Source organism: Vombatus ursinus, unplaced genomic scaffold, assembly GCF_900497805.2.
Source record: "Vombatus ursinus unplaced genomic scaffold, bare-nosed wombat genome assembly UNPS02005286.1, whole genome shotgun sequence".
Lineage (NCBI taxonomy): Eukaryota > Metazoa > Chordata > Mammalia > Diprotodontia > Vombatidae > Vombatus > Vombatus ursinus.
The window spans coordinates 5,199,136-5,218,581 of record NW_020945064.1 but is presented as its reverse complement, the minus strand read 5'-3'; the positions used below and the strand labels follow the sequence as shown (position 1 = coordinate 5,218,581).

Below are 19,446 nucleotides of genomic sequence, written 5' to 3'. Positions count from 1 at the left end.
AACTACAGCTACAGAGGTAGAACTATTGGGATATTGGGAATTACTAATTTACTTTTGTTGTTGTTGTTATTAATTTTGGCACTTGCTTTGCTTGCTTTGCTCTGGGGAGTCACCTTCAGGTAAATAAGGGATGTTTAGGCAAGACTCATGTTAAATATCCCTGTAGAACCTTCATCTTGTAGAAGATCTACATTAAGAAACATCTCTTTGAAACTCCTATTTGACTTGACTTCAATTTTTAATAAAGGACATATCAGTAAATACAGTTTGACTGGAGAATCAAACAAGTTTATGGAAAGAAAAAATGGAAACGTTCTGGCCAGCAGCAGGATGGAGTTCCATCTTTTTTTTGGTTGACCTAAGATGAATTTTTTTTTTTGGCTTTTTGGTGAGGCAATCAGGGTTAAGTGACTTGACCAAGGTCACACAGCTAGTAAGTGTCAGGTGTCTAGGCTGGATTTGAACTCAGATCCTCCTGACTCCAAGGCCAGGGCTCTATCCAGTGTGCCACTTAACTGCCCCTCTAAGATGAATTTTTTAAAAAGTGTTGATAGAGGTCCTACCTGAGTCTGTGACTTGCTTTCCTATTCCCCTTCTCCCAGATGTGATCTGTATGACCTTGGGACCCCTCCCTTAACCTTTCAGTGTCAGAGACAGTCCCCTACCATAACAGTTACTGACCTGCATTGGTAGTGGAAGGTTTTCTCCCTTTCTCTGCCAGTGAAATCCCTAGTTCCAAACAAAGACTGAACCAAAGACGACGAACCTCTGGTGCTTTGGAGCAAAGACTCTCTGAGGCCTCCCTAGTGCAGGACTGCCTCCTGGCTGCAGATGCTGTGCTTTCCGAAAAGGAGAAAGGGGGACAGCAGAAGATGATGATGACTGTTTTATTTAGAAGACAGTTTTGGTTTTTTCCGCTGCATCCAGAGCAACAAAAAGATCAAAGTTGAGGACTAGGTTTACCGTACTAGTTCAAAACAATAATATTAATGCTACCTTAAATCTGTATCATGCTTTACAGTTTTCAGAATGGGTTTGCATTTGTTATCTTATTTGGTATAATAGTTTTGTAAGGTAAGCAGAATGAGGAGTGGTATTCTACTTTTTTTGGGTGAAGAAATTAAGGCTGAATATGGTTACCTGCCCAGAGTCACACACAGGGCCAAGAAGTAGCATCCAGATTTTCTGATAATTTGCCCCATGCTCTTTTCTCCTACATCCTGTATTTGAAGCTGCCCCTTAAGTTGGGGGGGCTTCTTAGACATTTTCCCCCCTATTTTAAAAACTCTTATGTTAACTTTTTTTTTCACATAGTTTTTGTGCTATAGGCCTAGAACAAACTTTTTCATGATGGAAGTTCATAAATCATCACATACTTATGTGCTACGTATAATTAAATCTAATCTGAAACTGTGACCCATATTTGAAGAGAAGTGTGCTTTCCATCTGTTACATCCAAATGCCAAGTTATATTATAATGCTATAAATTCTTTCAAACCCGACCCTAATGGGCAATTCTTAAAATATCCAATAGAGACATGTAGCAGTGTGATAACCAACTATTCTGAACTTAAATCTCATCTGCTTTCACTCTAGCTATCTTAAAAGAGATTTTAAAATGTATTTGAAAAATAACAAGTTTTTGAGTCTTTTAGGCAGTATGATGTAATGAATGGAAAAAGCAGGGCCTGTAGCCCAAGGGACCAGGTTCTTGGTCCAGGCCTACACCTGTGGCCAACCTGGGGACCGGGGAGAAATCACTTCATGTCTGTCGACCAGAGACTCTTTATAGATAAAAGGAAGCATTAGGGCTTAATGATCACTAAGGTCCTTGCCATCATGTAAGTTCTAGATCTGTTCCCCAAAATGTATCATTGGCAAAGGAACCCTTTTGATAACATATTAAATAATACGAAAGTAGGAATAGAAAAATGTTTATCTCTAACCACCTCTTGCCCTGTTTTGGCCTTTTTTCAAGTGGGCGGAAGTTGTGGGTGATTGGTCTGGAAGGGCAAGATATGGCCAGAGAATTGAATAATGGGTACCTCACTTCTTAGATTACACAAGGCAGAAATAGCAGGGCCTGTGAGCAAGGACAGTGCCTGGCGCATTTCACCTAGGTATTGCCAGGACTTTTACTTTTGCATGACATCTAAAATCTTCGGTGCTTCCTTAGGTACTGCCAAAAAAAGCAAGATTCTGTCCAAGGAAGAGCTAAGGATTGTGGCATTTCACGAGTCAGGCCATGCTTTGGTTGGCTGGCTACTGGAGCACACAGAGGCAGTGATGAAGGTAAAGTTGCTGATGTCTAAAAACTTGTCATCTCTGGGTTTGAACACATGCCATCCTTGCTGCTTGGGCTCTCATTCATCTCCCTCTCTCAGCTGATTGGCGCCAACTCCTCTTGTATCTATCCACTTCTCTCTACTCAAACCACAGCTGCTGGAGTCCACACCCTCATCTTCTCCTAGTTAATCTTCCTACATCTGCCCTTGCAGCTCTCCAAACTATCCTCCATACAGTTGCTCAGTGGAGACTTCTAAAGCCCATGTCCGACCATGTCACCCCCTATTCAGCAAGCGTCAGCCACTCCCCAACTCCCTTGTGGTAAAATACAAATACCTGTTCGGCATTTCAAACTTTTCACAGTCCAGCTCCAGCCTGTATTTCCAGGCTGGTCACACATCTCTGTCACACACATACACACACACACACACTCTCTCTCTCTCTCTCCCTCCCTCTCTCCTTCTCTCTCTCCCTCTCTCTCTTTCCCTCTCTCCCTCTCCCTCTCTCTCTCCCCTCGCCACATCGACCTACTTGCTCTGTGCCCTGAGCCCAGCATTCCATATCCAGTCTCCTGGCCTTTGGACAGGGCTGCCTCAAGCCTGAATTGATCTTCTTCACATCTCCCTCTTAGAACCCCTAGATCCCAGCCTGCCCCCTACCCCCCAAAATCCCTTTTTATTTACCAGATGTCTTGTCAACTCCCAATAAGCCACTTTTTTATATTCGTATCCCCAGTACCTAGCATGGTACCTGGCATGTAGTAAATGCTTAATAATTATTTGTTGATTGTTTGATAGAAAGTGTGTGTGTGTGTGTGTGTATATATATATACACATACACATATGTATAAAACTTTGCAGACTTTCCAGGACTGTAGAAATGTTTATCACGTATATATGTTAGGGATCAAGACTCAAAACCAAGAAGGTTTGGCTTCAAGTTCCACCTTTCACACAAACAGGCCCTGTGACCCTGGGCAAGTCATTGAACCCCCAGTGTCCTCTGGCAATGCTCTAACACTCTCATTTGGAGAACAGCTGGCAGCCTCAGTGCTAGGGGATGTTTCCTTATCGGGAATTCCCATAGCAATGAAATCACAGGTGTAGTCCAAAACAGATGTTTGTAATGTAAATAATTACATGGCAGTATCTACATTGCGTGTCTGTGTACTCCAAGAAAACCACACATTACCAAAGGGGGTCAAGGGATGGAGTATGAGAGAAAACTACAGCTGTTGAGATTCTTACATCTGGAAAAACTAAGGAAGGTGCTGATGGAAGTTGGTGAACTGATGACAGGTATGGAGAGGAGGAACCTACGTGGCCGTCAAATTCTGAAGTACCACCATTCATAATCATCTTACCTGATTTTCAGTTGGCCCAGAGTCTAATCTTCTGTTAGGGACAGATAAGGATTGTTTCCAGACAGGTACAGGGTCATTTATTTCCTCTTGCATTTAAGAGAAGTTCCGGTTTGTAGGATAATTTAGAAAATAATCTAAGCAAGGGTACGTGTTGTGATCTCATATGCTCTGTTGTGCATGTTTATCTTTATCTTATTCTGGAATTATGGGAGCAATGGATTAATATAGGATCTGTGTTACAAATGTTGCCCCATTATGAAGTATGCCTCCAGATTGGTTGGTAATTGACATTGTTGTGTGATATTTTCTTGGGCACTTTGCATGTTCCACAATACCCTCAGCCTCAAAACTACTGTTACAGTGGCTATAAACTGAAAGTCCCTTTTTACTTCTATGAACTGTGCTACTTCAATATTAGAATTCTATTCCATTGTCAAGATTGGTGTGTGTATGTTCTAACTTCTTTTTTTAATTCTTTTTTTTGTGGAAATGTCTTTATAATGGAAGATCTTGATTCCAAGAAGATATAAAGGATAGATAAGCTAGAATTATCAAAAAATAGATCCGTAAACATTTCACTTAAGCCCCCTTGTTTCTACTGTAGCACTTTAACCATATCTTCCCTAGTATTTTTCTTTTTTGTTTTTTCTTTTTTTTATTTACTTTTAGTTTGCAACATTCACTTCCACAAGATTTTAAGTTTCACATTTTCTCCCCATCCTTCCCCTTCCCCCTACCCCAAGACAGTATGCAATCTGATATAGGCTCTACATATATATTCATATTAAACATATTTTTACATTAGTCATGTGAAGAAGAATTAGAACCTATGGGAGGAACCACAAGAAAGAAGAAACAAAAAAAAAAAGAGCACAAATAATGTGCTTCAATCTGCATTCAGACTCTATAGTTCTTTTGCTGGATGTGGGTAGCATTTTCCATCCTGAGTCTTTTGGAGCTGTCTAGATCTTTACATTACTAAGAAGAGATAAGTCTATCAAAGTTAGTCATCACACAATATGGCAGTTATGTGTACAATGTTCTCCTGGTTCTACTCACTTTACTCGGCATCAGTTCATGTAATAATTCTTTCCAGGTTTTTCTGAAGTCTGCCTGCCCATCATTTCTTATAGCACAATAGTATTCCATTACATTCATATATCACAACTTGTTCAGCTGTTCCCCAGCTGATGGGCACCCCCTCAATTTCCAATTCTTTGCCACCACAAAAAGAGCCGCTATAAATATTTTTGTACATGTGGGTTCTTTTCCCATTTTTATGGTCTCTTTGGGATACGGACCTAGAAGTGGTATTGCTGGGTCAAAGGCTATGCACAGTTTTGTAGCCCTTTGGGCATAGTTCCAAATTACTCTCCAGAATGGTTGGATCAATTCACAATTCCACCAGCAATGCACTAGTATTTCAATTTTCCCACATCTTTTCCAGTATTTATCATTTTCCTGTTTTGTCATATTAGCTAATCTGATAGGTGTGATGTGGTAAATCAGAGTTGTTTTGATTTGCATTTCTCTGATCAATAGTGATTTAGAGCATTTTTTATATGACTATAGATAGCTTTAATTTCTTCATCTGAAAAACTGCCTGTTCATATCTTTTGACCATTTATTTTTTCTTTTTTAATAGTATTTTTTTCTTTTTTATTCTTTTTAATAACATTTTTTTCCAATTACATGTAAAGAAAGTTTTCAGCTTTCACTTTTATAAAATTTTGAGTTCCAAACTTTTTTCTCCCTCCCTTCTCTCCCCCTTTCCCCAAGATGGCATGCGATCTGATATAGGTTATACATGTACAATCATATTAAACATATTTCCACATTAGTCATGTTGTGAAAGAAGAATCAGAGCAATAGGGGAAAATGAACCAAAAAAAAACCAACAGCAACAAAAAAGATCAAAATAGCATGCTTTAATCTGCATTCAGACTCCGTGGTTCTTTCTCTGGATGTGGATAGCATTTTCCATCATGAGTCTTTTTGAATTGTCTTAGATATATGCGTTAACTTCTTTGGAAGCCTGAGATTAAAAATATCATCAGTGTTGCATTGCTTCCTCATAGATTGGTTCTTTTGTTTTTTTAAAGTCTCTATTCTGTTTGTGAAATTTGAGGTCCATTTTGACATTTTGCAGGTCTCCATAGCACCACGGACAAATGCTGCCCTGGGATTTTCTCAGATCCTCCCTAAAGACCAGTATCTCTTTACTAAGGAGCAGCTATTTGAGCGGATGTGCATGGCTTTGGGAGGCCGAGTGTCTGAAGCCATTTCTTTTAATAAGGTTACTTCAGGTGAGAAGCTGGCTCTTAGGTGAATCAGTCAAGAGTTTCTTAGCATGGGGTACACAACAATAATATTATTTTATAGAAGCAACTTCAAAGCCAGATTGTATTCTTTCAGAGTCAGTGGCCATAAATAGGGTCACAAAATTATAATAAATTAGACTGTTTCCTGGAATATCCCATTCAGGTGCTCAAAAGAGGATATATAACCAAAAGAAATGTGGAGCTAGGAAAATCATTTTTAAAGAATCTTTAAAATTAAAGTGTATTTATTTTTATTGTATACATATTCTGTATCTATAGTTAATTTTGGTATTTGAAAATTCTGGATTCACATATTTCAGTAAAAACAGTTCTACATAACCAAGTCACTGTCTGTCGTGGAGATAGTATCTGGTCCTGAGAGTAAGAAAGAGGCCAAACAGCCTATTCATGACCACTGGTTTGGGATGGAGCCTTTTTATTTTGGTACCTGTGTGAGCCTCAACATTAGCACCTTGTTTGAAGAAAAGTAGGTGAGGAGAACCTCAATAAAAATCTTACGTAGACATTTTTTTTTTTTTGCTTGTTTTAGGCAACTGGGGTTAAGTGACTTGCCCAGGGTCACACAGCTAGAAGGGTCAAGTGTTTGGTTTGAGGCCGGATTTGAACTCAGGTCCTCCTGACTTCAGGGCTGGTGCTCTATCCACTGCGCCACCTAGGTGCCCCTGACATTTTTAATCTAGTTAAAATTAACATATTTAAGTTTACTCGAAAAATCCAGATTGGTTTAGTACTGTCTGTGTACTGGTCCTCTTAGAAATATTAGTTAAGAGCATACAGATGTTAATGAATGCTTTTTGGGAGCTTAGAACACAGACCCAAATAACTTTAGACACAAACACAAACTTCAGGGGTTCAGCTGTGAAATAGTCACCTGGTTTAAATTCATGGTGACTTATTGCCAGTATGTGGAAATTTACAGTGTTAGGTATTAGATTTTAATCTAAATTCACAAAACAGCATTAACTTGAATCTTTTTTTAACAAATGTTGTGAATCTAATGAAACTGGTGGGGTGAAAGAAACTCTGAATTGCCATATAAGTGCATATTCATAATTACTGTTAATTTATCTAATGCTTGATTTTAATTTTAATTAAATGCTTAATTTTAATAACACTAGGATATTAAGAGTTACATTTTCCTGTTTTTATAGAATAGAATTAAGTATAGAAATAGTTGTTTATTTTTAATAGGGAAGTAAGATGACCAGGAAAAAGTGCCATTTGGCTCTTGACTTATGTCTCATCATCCACTATAATTCTTGATCACGTGAAGAAGGTCTTAAATTCTGTTGTCAGATTCGTGTTTGTGCTCATAATAAAGTCTTAACAAAGGAAATCTGTTAAATTGGCCAACATAAAAAACCTTTATTTCTTTTGATCCTGATTATTTAGGGGCACAGGATGATCTAAGGAAAGTCACTAAAATAGCCTATTCCATGGTGAAGCAGTTTGGGATGGTGCCTAGCATCGGCCCTATTTCCTTCCCTGACCAGCAGGAGAGCACATCAGGCATAGGAAGACGACCCTTTAGCCAAGGGCTTCAACAAATGATGGATCATGTAAGTATACAAAGGTGACTGACTGCCAAGATCACAGATACTTAATTACTAAAGTTGAATGTGCAAATTCCCTGGCAGGGGAATCCAAGTTGACTAGGGTGGGGGAGGGGAGCTGGGGGGGGAAGGAAGGGAGCCCCAAATGCTGGTGTCCTTATCAGTATGAGCAGCTCTGATTTCCTCATTTCCAAAGACCTAAAGTTTGTCCTGGAAAGCAGAGAGGGAAGTGTTACAGTGGTTTTAGGTAGTTAAAGTGTAACTACCATTCCTAGTTGACTCTAGTTTTTCACATCTTCTGGTGTTTGAACAAATTGATTGACATTGCTTAAGTGCTTAGTACACTAAATTCTAACCCTCAGCCAGGTATGACTGTCCATCCCTAGATTTCCTCTTAGTATTTGTTTTTTGTTTTAGTTTAAGATATACGGAAAATAATCAATTTACTCTCCTTTGTCATTTAAGTGGGCAGACGTATATTTAGTATGAAACACATCAGCACTTTCTTGCTCCTTTGTCACAGCTACCCATAGACTTACACTTAGGATACCAAGGAATTGTTTATACAGCCAGACTAGCCTATGCCCTAGATTCAAATTCTGAGCATCAAGGTAACCGAAAATAACTGCTTGATTGAACTGATAACCATTGAGATAATCCAGTAGCAAGACAGTGTCATTCTCTCAGGATAAAATTAAATGAACCATATGTGAGAAATGCCAAAATGGCTGATTATCTATTCCTTTACTCATCTTATATTTCTTTTCTATATGGGAAAGGTTTGACAAATGGAGTTTATTGAATTTTAAGATTTATGAGTTTCTTGTGATGTGAAATACAGCAGGCAACGACACTTGACTAAAATACCTCTGTACGTCAAGCATCTGCTGAATAATCTTTTAGTTAAGGTCATTTCCTCGGAGATATTAAAGCCTGGCTCTTCCCATACTCTAGCCCTTCCTTCAAAGGGCATCCCACACAATTGTTAATCCTTGGTGATTTTTTCTTTGTGATAGTAGGGGGAGGTTGGCAGTAGTATTGAGATTTGCCTAGAGGCCCTGTGTAACCTTAAAGAAAAATGTTTGAATCATCCAACCTTGCACCTCCCTCCCCCAAAAAAGTATAATTAGCAACTAGCTGAAGAAACTCAGGACCATGAACTCATTCCAAATAGTTACTAATGAAAACATCTCCCTCAGCGTTTGCCAAGAAGATAACATTAGCTCAGTGTCATCCACCTTTTGTTGTTTGGTTTTCACCTTACTCCTTTCCAGATTGAGGACCAGCGTCAATTCCAAAAAACCGAGTACTGTCAGCCGTCCTGAAATACAGCCTTCCCATGGTGCTGTCCAGGCTGATGTGTTTTCTTTGAGACCACAAAAAATAGTTCCCCTTCCTCTTCCCTAGCCAACACTGGGAGTAAAAAAATTGTTTTTCTAAGAGTTCTCCAGCACTGGGAACCAATTCATGCTGCTGAATTTAGTGGATTGCTGTCCATTTTGCCTGGCCTTTATTATTTTTGAATGTGTTGCCAGGTTTAAAGTTATCTTTGGGTCAGTTATCTTTGGGATACCATGACCTAGGGAAATAGTGGGGAACCAAGGGAAGGAACCCAGAATTCCTAGGGAGCTGAACAGCCTTTAACATTTAAGAACACAGAGTAGAGCGGACTGAGCCTCTTCTTGTTTAGCTCTGTTTATGAAAGGAGGGTGTGCATGCACCTTAGGTAGCTGTGAATGAGCTGTATCAAGACACTACCATGGGAGAGAGGGAAGGAACTGCCTCAGCTGCTTGCTTATTCTGGGATTCACAGGAGACATTTTGCTCATGGGATTTAGGGCTTGGTGTGGGATCCTTTTTGGGGGGGGGGGGTGCTAGACAATGGGGTTAAGTGACTTGCCCAAGGTCACACAGCTAGTAAGTGTTAAGTGTCTTGAGGTCAGATTTGAACTCAGGTCCTCCTGACTCCAGGACCGGTGCTCTATCCACTGTGCCACCTAGCTGCCCCACTGGTGTGGGATCTTCAGAGTTCACTTAATCTAATCTTACTGTTTTACTGATTAGGAAACTGTAGACCAGAAAATTAAAGTGAATCGCCCAAATTAAAATGTTTTTGTTTTTGTTTTTGTTTTTTAAAGGAAAGAAGCTGGAATTAGGAATTGTAGTTGTCCATTGTAACTTCTCCTTATAGGAATTTTTCCTCCTTTTCCTCCAGGAAGCAAAACTGCTGGTGGCTAAAGCGTACAGGCACACAGAGAAGGTACTGCAGGAGAACGAAGCCAAGTTGCAGTCGGTAAGTGTCATGCTGGTATTTTGTGCTCTCACTGTGGGGCCTGGGCCAGTTAGAGCCATGGCTAAGGAAGGGGGAAAGCTCCTGTAGCCCATTGAGCTTGGGGTTCTCCCTCTCCACCAAGTGCATGCCCTTTCTGCTTCTTTTCTTCAACCATCTTGCTCTTTCATCTGCTCTGCTCTTCCTTTCTCCTTCTCATGTCTTAGTAGTACCCACAAGTATTGTTTGGCTGTCCTGGTAGCACTTAGAGCTAAGGAAATCGCTTGTTACTGGCTCAGAGCCTATTAATAAGGAGGCCATTTTTCCTATGTTAACTCTATGTTATCTTTACAAAGGGGAAGAACTCTATTCAATCTCAAGCTCCGCCCCTAAGCCTAACCCACATGAAGATCCCAGAAACTGTGGTAGGAGAATAGAGGGTTCAGTGCAGACCTATCACCCTAATTCTCAGCCTGTGTGTGGCTGATTGTGTAAGGTGGGAAGGGTCAGAAATACCATTTTATATTAGAGAAAAGGCAACAATTGGATTCTGATTTTAAAAACAAAAGCAAAAAAAACCTAGGAGGTAGAGGTATTTAACTAGTGCATTTGTTTGTCTCTGAGGCCTCCTCGTGACCCCTCCCATCCCTCAGGTCATCACATGTAGAATTATATAACTTGGTCTGCCCAGAGCTGTTGCTGCTAGGTAACTAAGTAAACAGACATTCACACACCCATCTGGGGCTGATGGGCCTGCATGGGAGGGACAGAAGCCAAGCCAAGTTAGAATCAGCACTTGCTGAAGCCTTGCTGAGCAGTGAGAGGTCTGAGAAGAGAAGTGATCACTGGCTTTTTCTCCTTGGAATAGGCTTCTGAAGAGAACATTTTAGTGTCCATAATATCTTAGATGGGCATATAATAGAATCCTAGGGCACAAACTCGCCATCTAATCCAGCCCCTCCTTTTACAGGCGAGGAAACAGGCCAGGGAGCATCAGGTGACTTTGCCAAGGTCACAGCAGCAGCAGAAGGCTCAGAGGCAGGGTTTAAACCCAAGTCCTCTGACTTCAGAGCTCCCCAAAAGTAGAATGGGTTATTTAGGGAGGTCATCGGTCCCCTGTTGTTTAAGTTCTCCAGGGAAAGGCTGGATGAGCTTCTTTGCTTCGACATAGGGGTGATTCTTCTTAAGTGTGGGTGGTACCCGGTGGCCATGGAAGTCCCTTCCACCCGTGATTACAAGCCTAGGACCTCTCTGCTTCACTAGGGCACTTTGGGAGCCACTGATTGTTAGTAGTTCAGAGTTAGCATACATTTGGTAAAGACTGTGCTAGGGGCTATCTAAAACACAGTCCCTGCCTTCTTGCAGCTTAGCCTTGTAGGGGAGAGAAGAGGACACCTTCACGACATGGGTCATGAGGCACAGTAGCGAAGGCAGTGGATTTGGACAATTTCATGAAGGAGATGCATCAGAAATGATGTCTAATGAAGGAGTAGGAATGCAGCAAGGGAAGGCCGTTCCAGCACTGGATTGTGCACAGACACAAAGCAGGAAAGTGCAGTGTGTTCAGGGGACATAAATGAGTCTGGTGACCTGGAGGCTGGAATTCAAGGAGAGCTCCAGGAGCTCATGCAGGAAAGTCAGGATGGCATTAGATCGAGGAGGCCCTTGAATGTCACACATTACGAAGGACTTTGGATGGACTTGTTAGGCAAGGGGCAGTCACTGGCGATTTTCAAGAAGTCTAGTAGCAGTGTAACAGTGAAGTTGAAAGAGCAGAGATGAGCTGTGTGGGAAGACCCATTGAGAAGTTACTAGAACACTCCGAGAAGGGAGAGTGGTAATCACCACCTGTGCTACAGGGGTGGTCGTAAAAGTGAATGGGATGTCAAAGCTTTTGTTGTGGCAGAATTGATAGGGTTGGGCTCTTGCTCATGTATAAGAGGTCAGGGAGGACACCAAGATTTCAGTCACGGGTTGACTGGGTAGGTAGGTACCTTCGACAGAAAAGGTGATGTCAAAAGGAGATTTAGAAAACATTTAATGCGATTATGGACGTGCTCAGTTTGAAGTGCTAGTGTGACATCCATGTGGAAATGATTTGTCCGCATTTGAGAAGTTTGAATAAAAGTATAGATTTGGCAGTCATCTGGGTAGAAGTAGGAGGGACTAAGTTTGAGTGTGTGGCTAGGGGACTGACTGTCTTTGAAACTACACTTGGCATTGAACTGGATCTTGCAGCCACAACTCCTAGTTCCTATCCCTGATTGGAAAACTTTGATTTTTCCTGTGAAAAGGAGGATTTTGCAGAGTCTTAGAGGTATCCACAGCTTTCTTCCCAAGACAGTTAGTGAGTTTTTTCCGTTCTCTCTCTGCTCCCTTGGCAGTGAGGATACGTGGGCTTCAATTCCATGCTAGCTAGGAGACTATAGGGGACATGGATGATTTCCCAGAAGCCACTCTGATTTTCAGAAATTCCCTGTATTGGCATCTCTCAATTGTTTCCAGACTCTGACTGCATCTTCCAGGGGAGGCAGGGTGTTGAATGAATGAATAAACAAATGACAAGGCATTTATTAAGTACTTAACTATGTGCCGTGCACTGTGCTGAATCTGGGGATACAAAAATTAAAAAAGCAAGGCTGTCCCTATCCTTAGTGAGCTTGCCTTCAAACAGAGGAAAGCAATACGTATTGTTCAGTTTTGGCCAGGGAAGGGTGTTTTGATCTAGGAAGTCAGAAGGGTGGTGAGTGGAGTTACAAGGGAATTGATTGGCATGTCCTTTCCAGTAATTGTTGTGTTACTGGCATGTCCTTTCCTGTAATTGTTGTGTTGGTTTGATTACTCTACCCCCAGCTACAAGTAACAGGTGGAGGGGTGGCCGGTAGAACGATCAAAGAATTGGGTTCAGATCCATCTTAGGCAGGTTGCCTCAGGTGACCTCAAGTCCCTCATGTATAAAATATAAAATGAAGGGATTGGACTAGATGCCTTTTGCCTTTCTTTTCATCCCCAATGCTTAGCACAATGACTGGCAAATCGTCCTTGCCTGGTAAGTGTTTATTGACTGACTGAAATCCCTTCCAGCTCTAATTCTGTGATCCTGTGTTCTGTGAGCTTTTTCTCTTTGATAAAGCTCCTAGCTGGAAAAGCAGTCCAAATGACATCTCTTCATTTTGATTGCTCTTAAATTTTTTTTGTGAGTTAAGTTTATTCAAATGAGAAGCCCTTAAAATAGCTCTGCCAGGTCACAGCTATTGCTTCTTTTTTTGAGGATTGCAGGATCAAAAGTGAAATGAGACCATTCCATTTCCTCATTCTTGTCTCCTTTGAGACTCCTCAATGGGGATTCCCCAGCTCCTTAGCTTTCTCCCATTACTGAAAGTGAAGTTATAAGGATAGGATCCTTTCTGAGGATGGATTGAAAATAGACCCAAATTGTCACTACAGCAGGAGCTAGGAATGCTGTGGAACAAGAAGATTAAAGTTTGAAAAACCACCTAACTCCTTTAATCTGTTTTTCAGAACCACTCTAGAGTATTTATAGTTCATCTATTGCTTGAACTATGGCCCAGTCTTTGAGCTTGGCAGCATACAGACAATCAACAGTTTAACCAGTCTTCCTAAGGGGCCTCCAGTGGCCTGCAGAGCAGAAATTTGTTGGGAAGATGTTGGAAATCCCATTATCAGAGAGTCGTGGTGGATATTGAAGCCCTTCTGGCTCTAACCCCCACTTTCTAGCCTTAGTTTCCACTATTTTTCTTCATATATGATCCATTTCAACCAATCTTCATTACATGAAGTTACTGAAGCCCAAATTTTCCCACCTCTGTTCCTTGCTCATGCTGCTCCATTCACCCTTATCTCCATCTGTTGAAATGCCATTCAGGTCCCATCACAAATGCCTCCTTTCCCATATGGAAATACTCTCTTTCTGTTCTATGTTCCCATAACACTTTGCTTATACTCTTCCTATAGCAGTTATCACATTTTACCCTTATTTGTAGTTATTTGTCTTTTATTTTCCCCTGTATGTTCCTTGAAGGGATCATGTCTTGTTCATTTCCTTTTTTTTTTTTTTTTTTTTTTTGTGAGGCAGTTGCGGTTAAGTGATTTGTCCAGAGTCACACAGCTAGTGAGTGTTATGTGTCTGAGGCTGGATTTGAATTCAGGTCCTTCTGACTCCAGGGCCGGTGTTCTATGCACTGCGCCACCTAGCTGCCCAATGTCTTGTTCGCTGTTGAATACCCCATGTTGCCTAGCTTTGTGCTTTATAGGTAATAAGTACTCAGTAAATATTTGTCAGATTTAAGACTTAGCTAACAGAAACGAGAAATGTGTTATTCTTGTGGCATTCTTTGCACTTGAGTTCAGGAGCAGTAGAGCTAGTCCTGTTAACTTTGCTTTGCAGTTGCCTTTATGTCTTATTTTAAACCTCTACACATTTGAAATTTATACCACATTGAGTGTCAGAGATGACTCTCCCTATTGCTCTTCCACTTATTGTGGGATATTACAGTCATCCCTTGATGTCAGTACTCTTCCCCTTCCCCAGCTCCACTAAGGGTTTTTTTAAATAGATAGATAGATAGATACAGATATAGTTATTTATGTATATATATATATATATATATATATATATGTATGTGGGGGGGGTGTCCTGAACCCCATCCACCTGTCTATAAAAAAAGCTGCTGCCAGAAAATGAGGAATTGTTAAGTTAGGGAAGTGGAACATCATTCTCAAGATGTATCCTTGTTCTGTCTCCCAGCCTGCATTCTTGTCACTGCTTCCATGGGAAAATGATTTGTCCTAGAGCTTGAGATATACTACTCATAGAAATACCCTTTTGAGCTTCATTTCCTGGATCCTGGGAAGGCTGAGAGAGGTTTTACTCTGAAGTTTGTTAGCCTGCATGGATATTCTGTTGAATGGTTTTCTCTTTCATTCATTGATATTCTGATCTCAAAAGGCTCTTGTCTATATCTTTGAGCCTGCTCTCAGTGCTTATACACTGGTATGTTTGTTCTTTCTAGTTGGCTAATGCCTTGTTGGAGAAGGAAGTGATAAACTATGAGGACATTGAGGCCTTAATCGGCCCACCTCCCCATGGGCCTAAAAAAATGATCACTCCGCAGAAATGGATTGTCGCAGAGAGAGAGAGACAAGGCACAGAGGAGGATGAGCCACCCCAACCCCGGCACCCCCGAGAGGACGGCCTGGATGAGGAAGAATCATCCCAACAAAAATAGTCTGAACTCTTTTCTCAGAGGGTTAGAAAAGGGGTCAGCATTTCCTCCAGAAACCAGAAAACAAACATCCCGTTCAGTTGACCTACTAGGTTTCATTTAAACTGGGATCTCCGGTTCTTGTGTCCAGACATCACCGTGAAACCTGTAACATCGCACAAATTACACAAGGCAACCTCCCCAGGTGCAGGTCTGAGCTACATTCACTCATTAACCATTAGTAAATCCTTTTGCAGAGGATTCGGGATTTTTATATCTTTTCCCCTACGGGGACACTCTCTATCACAGATGACAGGTGTTGCCTATTTCCTAGTGCTCTGAGGTTTATAAACACTCTTATTGAGAACATAGAACAGTGCCAACCTGTTGTCCATGAAGAACAATAGTCACATTTCTTAAGAATCCCATGTCTGCCTGACAGTTGATATATGACCTTTTCCCTGGTTTCTCTGGCTTTATCAGAATAACTAATGAAATGTTCAAGAAAGGACTCTACAGCTACACTGATCTGACAATTATTTTGTCTCTTAACTGTGAGCCCTCTCATTATGTCATCTGGTAAATGAGCTTGTACTGTTATGGGAAATGAAAGAAAGCACATTTATGGGATTAAAATATCTTCACCTGATGCTATTTAACTGGATATCATGTTTACAGAGATATTCTTAATGCTTTATTTTCAAAGTATTTATGACACCTTGCTTTTTATACCTGGGTAAACTGTTGCAGTGTTTGATTAATAAATTTTGCAGGATGATATCCATTTCTGTACAACTTAACCAGGCCTCATTGAGGAGAATGGTTGGGTTTATGTATCTGTTTAATTTTTTGATAATAGTTTGTAGATTCTGCTGTTAGAATAGCTTAAGTGAAAAGCCCATTTTGTAGCCATGGATTCACATAATTTTTAATCTCTCATTCAATGCGTCCATCATTCACCATCTGGAAGAGCCCATTTTCATCATTGATGGGTAGAGATGCATTTTGATTTACTTCTTCCCTCATACTTGAAGGGAAACAATTGTATAAGAATATATCTCTGGGGGCAGCTAGGTGGCGCAGTGGATAGAGCACCAGCCCTGAAGTCAGGAGGACCTGAGTTCAAATCTGTCCTCAGACTAAACACTTAACACTTACTAGCTGTGTGACCCTGGGCAAGTCACTTAACCCCAACTGCCTAAGCAAAAAAAAAAAAAGAGTATGTCTCTGATATGTTCAATCCTGTTTTTCCCCATCCCTCAATTTTCTCTGCAGAAAACCATTTGGAGGCATGGATTTGGGGGTACTGCCATGAGGGAATAAGACTTAATATATTAAATTGGTAGTCTCGGAATCAGCATACAAGAAGAAATGTCCTGTTTATGTTAGGTATGTGAACTCAGGCAGCTGTTACAAATATCTGTAGGGAATGAATTATAGGATAGCAGTTTTGTTATCCCGGAGAGGGCACTGAAACAGATTTGCCATATTGCTTTTTGGCATAAGCCCCAACTAAGTCAAATTGGTATTTATCAAGAACTGCTTTATGCATAGACAGCACTCTGCTAGCCCCAGGACTTTGTGGTAGATTCCCATAGCCCAGGAGAAGCTTTGACTCACAGGATAGAAGCTCAGGGTAGCTTTGGCTTACATTTGATTTTGGAATGCAGATCTTCATTCAGGTGACCATCCAGAAAAGCCTACAAAGAGGACTCAGTTTAGTTCACACCCACCCTGTGACCAAATCCCCAGGTGAGCCTTAACAAATCATCTGTTAAATAAGTCTATAGGAGCTCAGGAAATGAAATAAACCAAATTCTTGTTTAAGTATTTTAAGGGAGGCAGTCTGGTGTGGTGGGAGTAATGGTGCACTTAGAATCAGAAGAGACCATCTGCAAGTGGGGTGTCTTGGAACCTTGATTTTCTCAGCTGTATACGGGGATGATATTTCATAGGGTACTGGTGAGGACTGAATGAGATAACAAGTATATATGTCTTTGTAAACCTTGAAGTGTTATCTAAATAGTATCATTGTGTTGGGTTAGGAACCAGTTTCCAGGAAGAAACTTCAGTTGTATACTAATTGTAAAAACCTGTAAGGAATGAATTGGAGGATGGCAATTGTGCATCATGGAGAGGTTATAGACAGAATTCCAGAAACCCTGAAATTGATCTTCCCTCCTGAGAATCCTCCTGACTGCTAGTCCAGAGCAGACTTCCTAAGGCAGTGCCATGTTGGAAACAGTCCCCTGATTTAGCTTTGGCATCTGTCCAGAGTCTAGGGGCACTGCCCAGCTGTTGGTGGGCATGTCCTGGCCATACAGTGAAAAGCCTGTGGCTCACCTGATTCCTGGCATCTACTGAAACACTTCTTTACTTCCTTCCAGGCTCAGATCGTTCTTAGAATCTTTTTTTTTTTCATGTTCTTAGAATCTTGCAGGACAGTGTCTAGGGGTATTTTATTCATTGCTAGACAATAACCCACTGGTGGTCAAGAGGGAAATCTCATAAGACTAGTAAGCTGGTTTTAAGAGAGGTATTCTGTACTGGCTGAAATTCACCAAGGTGAATGTCAGAGAGTCATATAGAGGCTTCCTAGAGTGGAATTGGTGAGAGACTGACAGACACACATCTGTCCTGGAATAGGAAATTGATAGAGGATCTGCAAAAAGGATTTAGCAAGGCACTCAAGGTAAAATTTATAGTAAATTTCTCTGGTCTTTCATCACAAAAATTTAATTCACGTATGATTTCAGGAACCAATTCATTGTGTGGACAAAAGTACTTCTTCCAGGACTGACCTACTTGGTGCCATATAGCTGCCGTTTCTACCAATGTAGACAAGTATACATTTTATTTGACTGTTGGAAAGAATGGTTTCTATCGAAGCCCAGGAGTTGCACATTTTAGACTTATGTATCTCTGACATAATTTTCTTCTGCCTTTTGCCAACTTGTTGAAATTTTAGAGTTACATGATTTTCACAAAATAACTATTTGGCAACTGTTTTGAACATCCTAATCTTTGCAAAATACTATATAGGACAAGAAACTTGTTGCCAGTTACTTCAGTGTATTATCTTGCTACCTGTTGAATAGAAAAGTGAAGAGTGTCTCTCATCAAATCCAGTTCAACAACATTTATTAGTTGTTTACTCTGCACAGCACTGGGGAAATGTTTAAATTTAAAATTAAAAGGAAAAATTCTCTCCCCTGAAAGAGTTAAATTCTTTTGGAGGGAGGAAACATGGATTATAATACATATGCAAATACGTCTTCCATGGAGAGAGTGCTAAAGATGTAAGAATGGAGGGAAGGCAATGTAGTGGGCAATTCCTTGTACCATCTCTATAAAAATTTGCAGTAGAGTATTCTAAACTCATGAATGGACTGGATATCATACTCACTTCTCTGGTACTAATCCAAGCCAACAAACATTTTTCTTTTTTAAATTAAGTTTTCTTTTTTAAAATTAACAAAATTGATTTTCTCTTGCTCCCAACTCTCTTCTCCTCTCCCCCTCAACACACTGAAAAAAACAGAAGAAAAAAATTTTATACTAACAAATATACATAAAGCAAAGCAGATTTCCCCATTGGCCAGAGAAATATATTTTCCTGCACTATATCCTGAAACCATTACTTGATTCTCAAGAGGTAGATTGTATGCTTCGTTGTTGATCCTTTGGAACCATTTCATTGCTTTGATCAATTCTTTAAAACTTTCAAAATTTAATTTTACCATTTTATTGTTTTTGTAGAAATTGTTCTTCTGCACATTTCACTCTTTTTTTTCTTTTGTGAGAGGCAATCAGGATTAAGTGACTTGCCCAGGATGACACAGCAGCTAGTGAGTATCACGTGTCTGAGGCCAGATTTGAACTCAGGTCCTCCTGACTCCAGGGCCAGTGCTCTATCCACTGTACCATCTAGCTGCCCCCTGCTCATTTCACTCTTGATCAGAAAGAAAGTGGAGGCGCTTTATAGCCCCAAAAGGCAGAAGAGAAACAAGATGATAGCCAGGATAGAAGGATCAAGTGAAGGATTCTTCAGGATGGTGGAGAGACAAGGGCACGTGTGTAGGTGGTAGGGAAGGAGCCAGGAGAGAGAGTGAGAATAAGTGATAGAGTGGGGAAGAAAAAGTCAGTCTGTTGGAGGAGAGAGGGTAGAATGGGATCACTTGAATAATCAGAGGGGTTGGCCTTGGTAAGGCGTAAGGTCATTTTATCACGTGAGACAGGGTTGAAGAAGAGAGTGGCTGAAGGCACATGAATGATAGGAGATGAGGAAGAGGTGAGAAGAGACGGCCTCCATTTTCTCTGCATTTGTAATAGAACGGTAATGTGATACTCTCATGCCTTGATTTGTTCAGTCATTTCCAACTGAAGGACATCCCCTTTCCAGTTTTCT

General features: G+C 40.7%; 1 protein-coding gene across 1 annotated transcript in view; it reads left to right on the top strand.

The window, feature by feature from the left end:
* SPG7 (SPG7, paraplegin matrix AAA peptidase subunit) overlaps nucleotides 1-15,816 on the top strand; it is an 87,213-nt gene extending 71,397 nt beyond the window's left edge. The window contains exons 13-17 of the mRNA XM_027846948.1: nucleotides 2,177-2,292; nucleotides 5,799-5,955; nucleotides 7,384-7,550; nucleotides 9,760-9,837; nucleotides 14,847-15,816. Coding sequence (XP_027702749.1) covers nucleotides 2,177-2,292; nucleotides 5,799-5,955; nucleotides 7,384-7,550; nucleotides 9,760-9,837; nucleotides 14,847-15,062 — 734 coding nt within the window. The 3' untranslated portion in view covers nucleotides 15,063-15,816. The remainder of the gene's footprint in view (nucleotides 1-2,176; nucleotides 2,293-5,798; nucleotides 5,956-7,383; nucleotides 7,551-9,759; nucleotides 9,838-14,846) is intronic.
* Nucleotides 15,817-19,446: the final 3,630 nt, after the last annotated feature.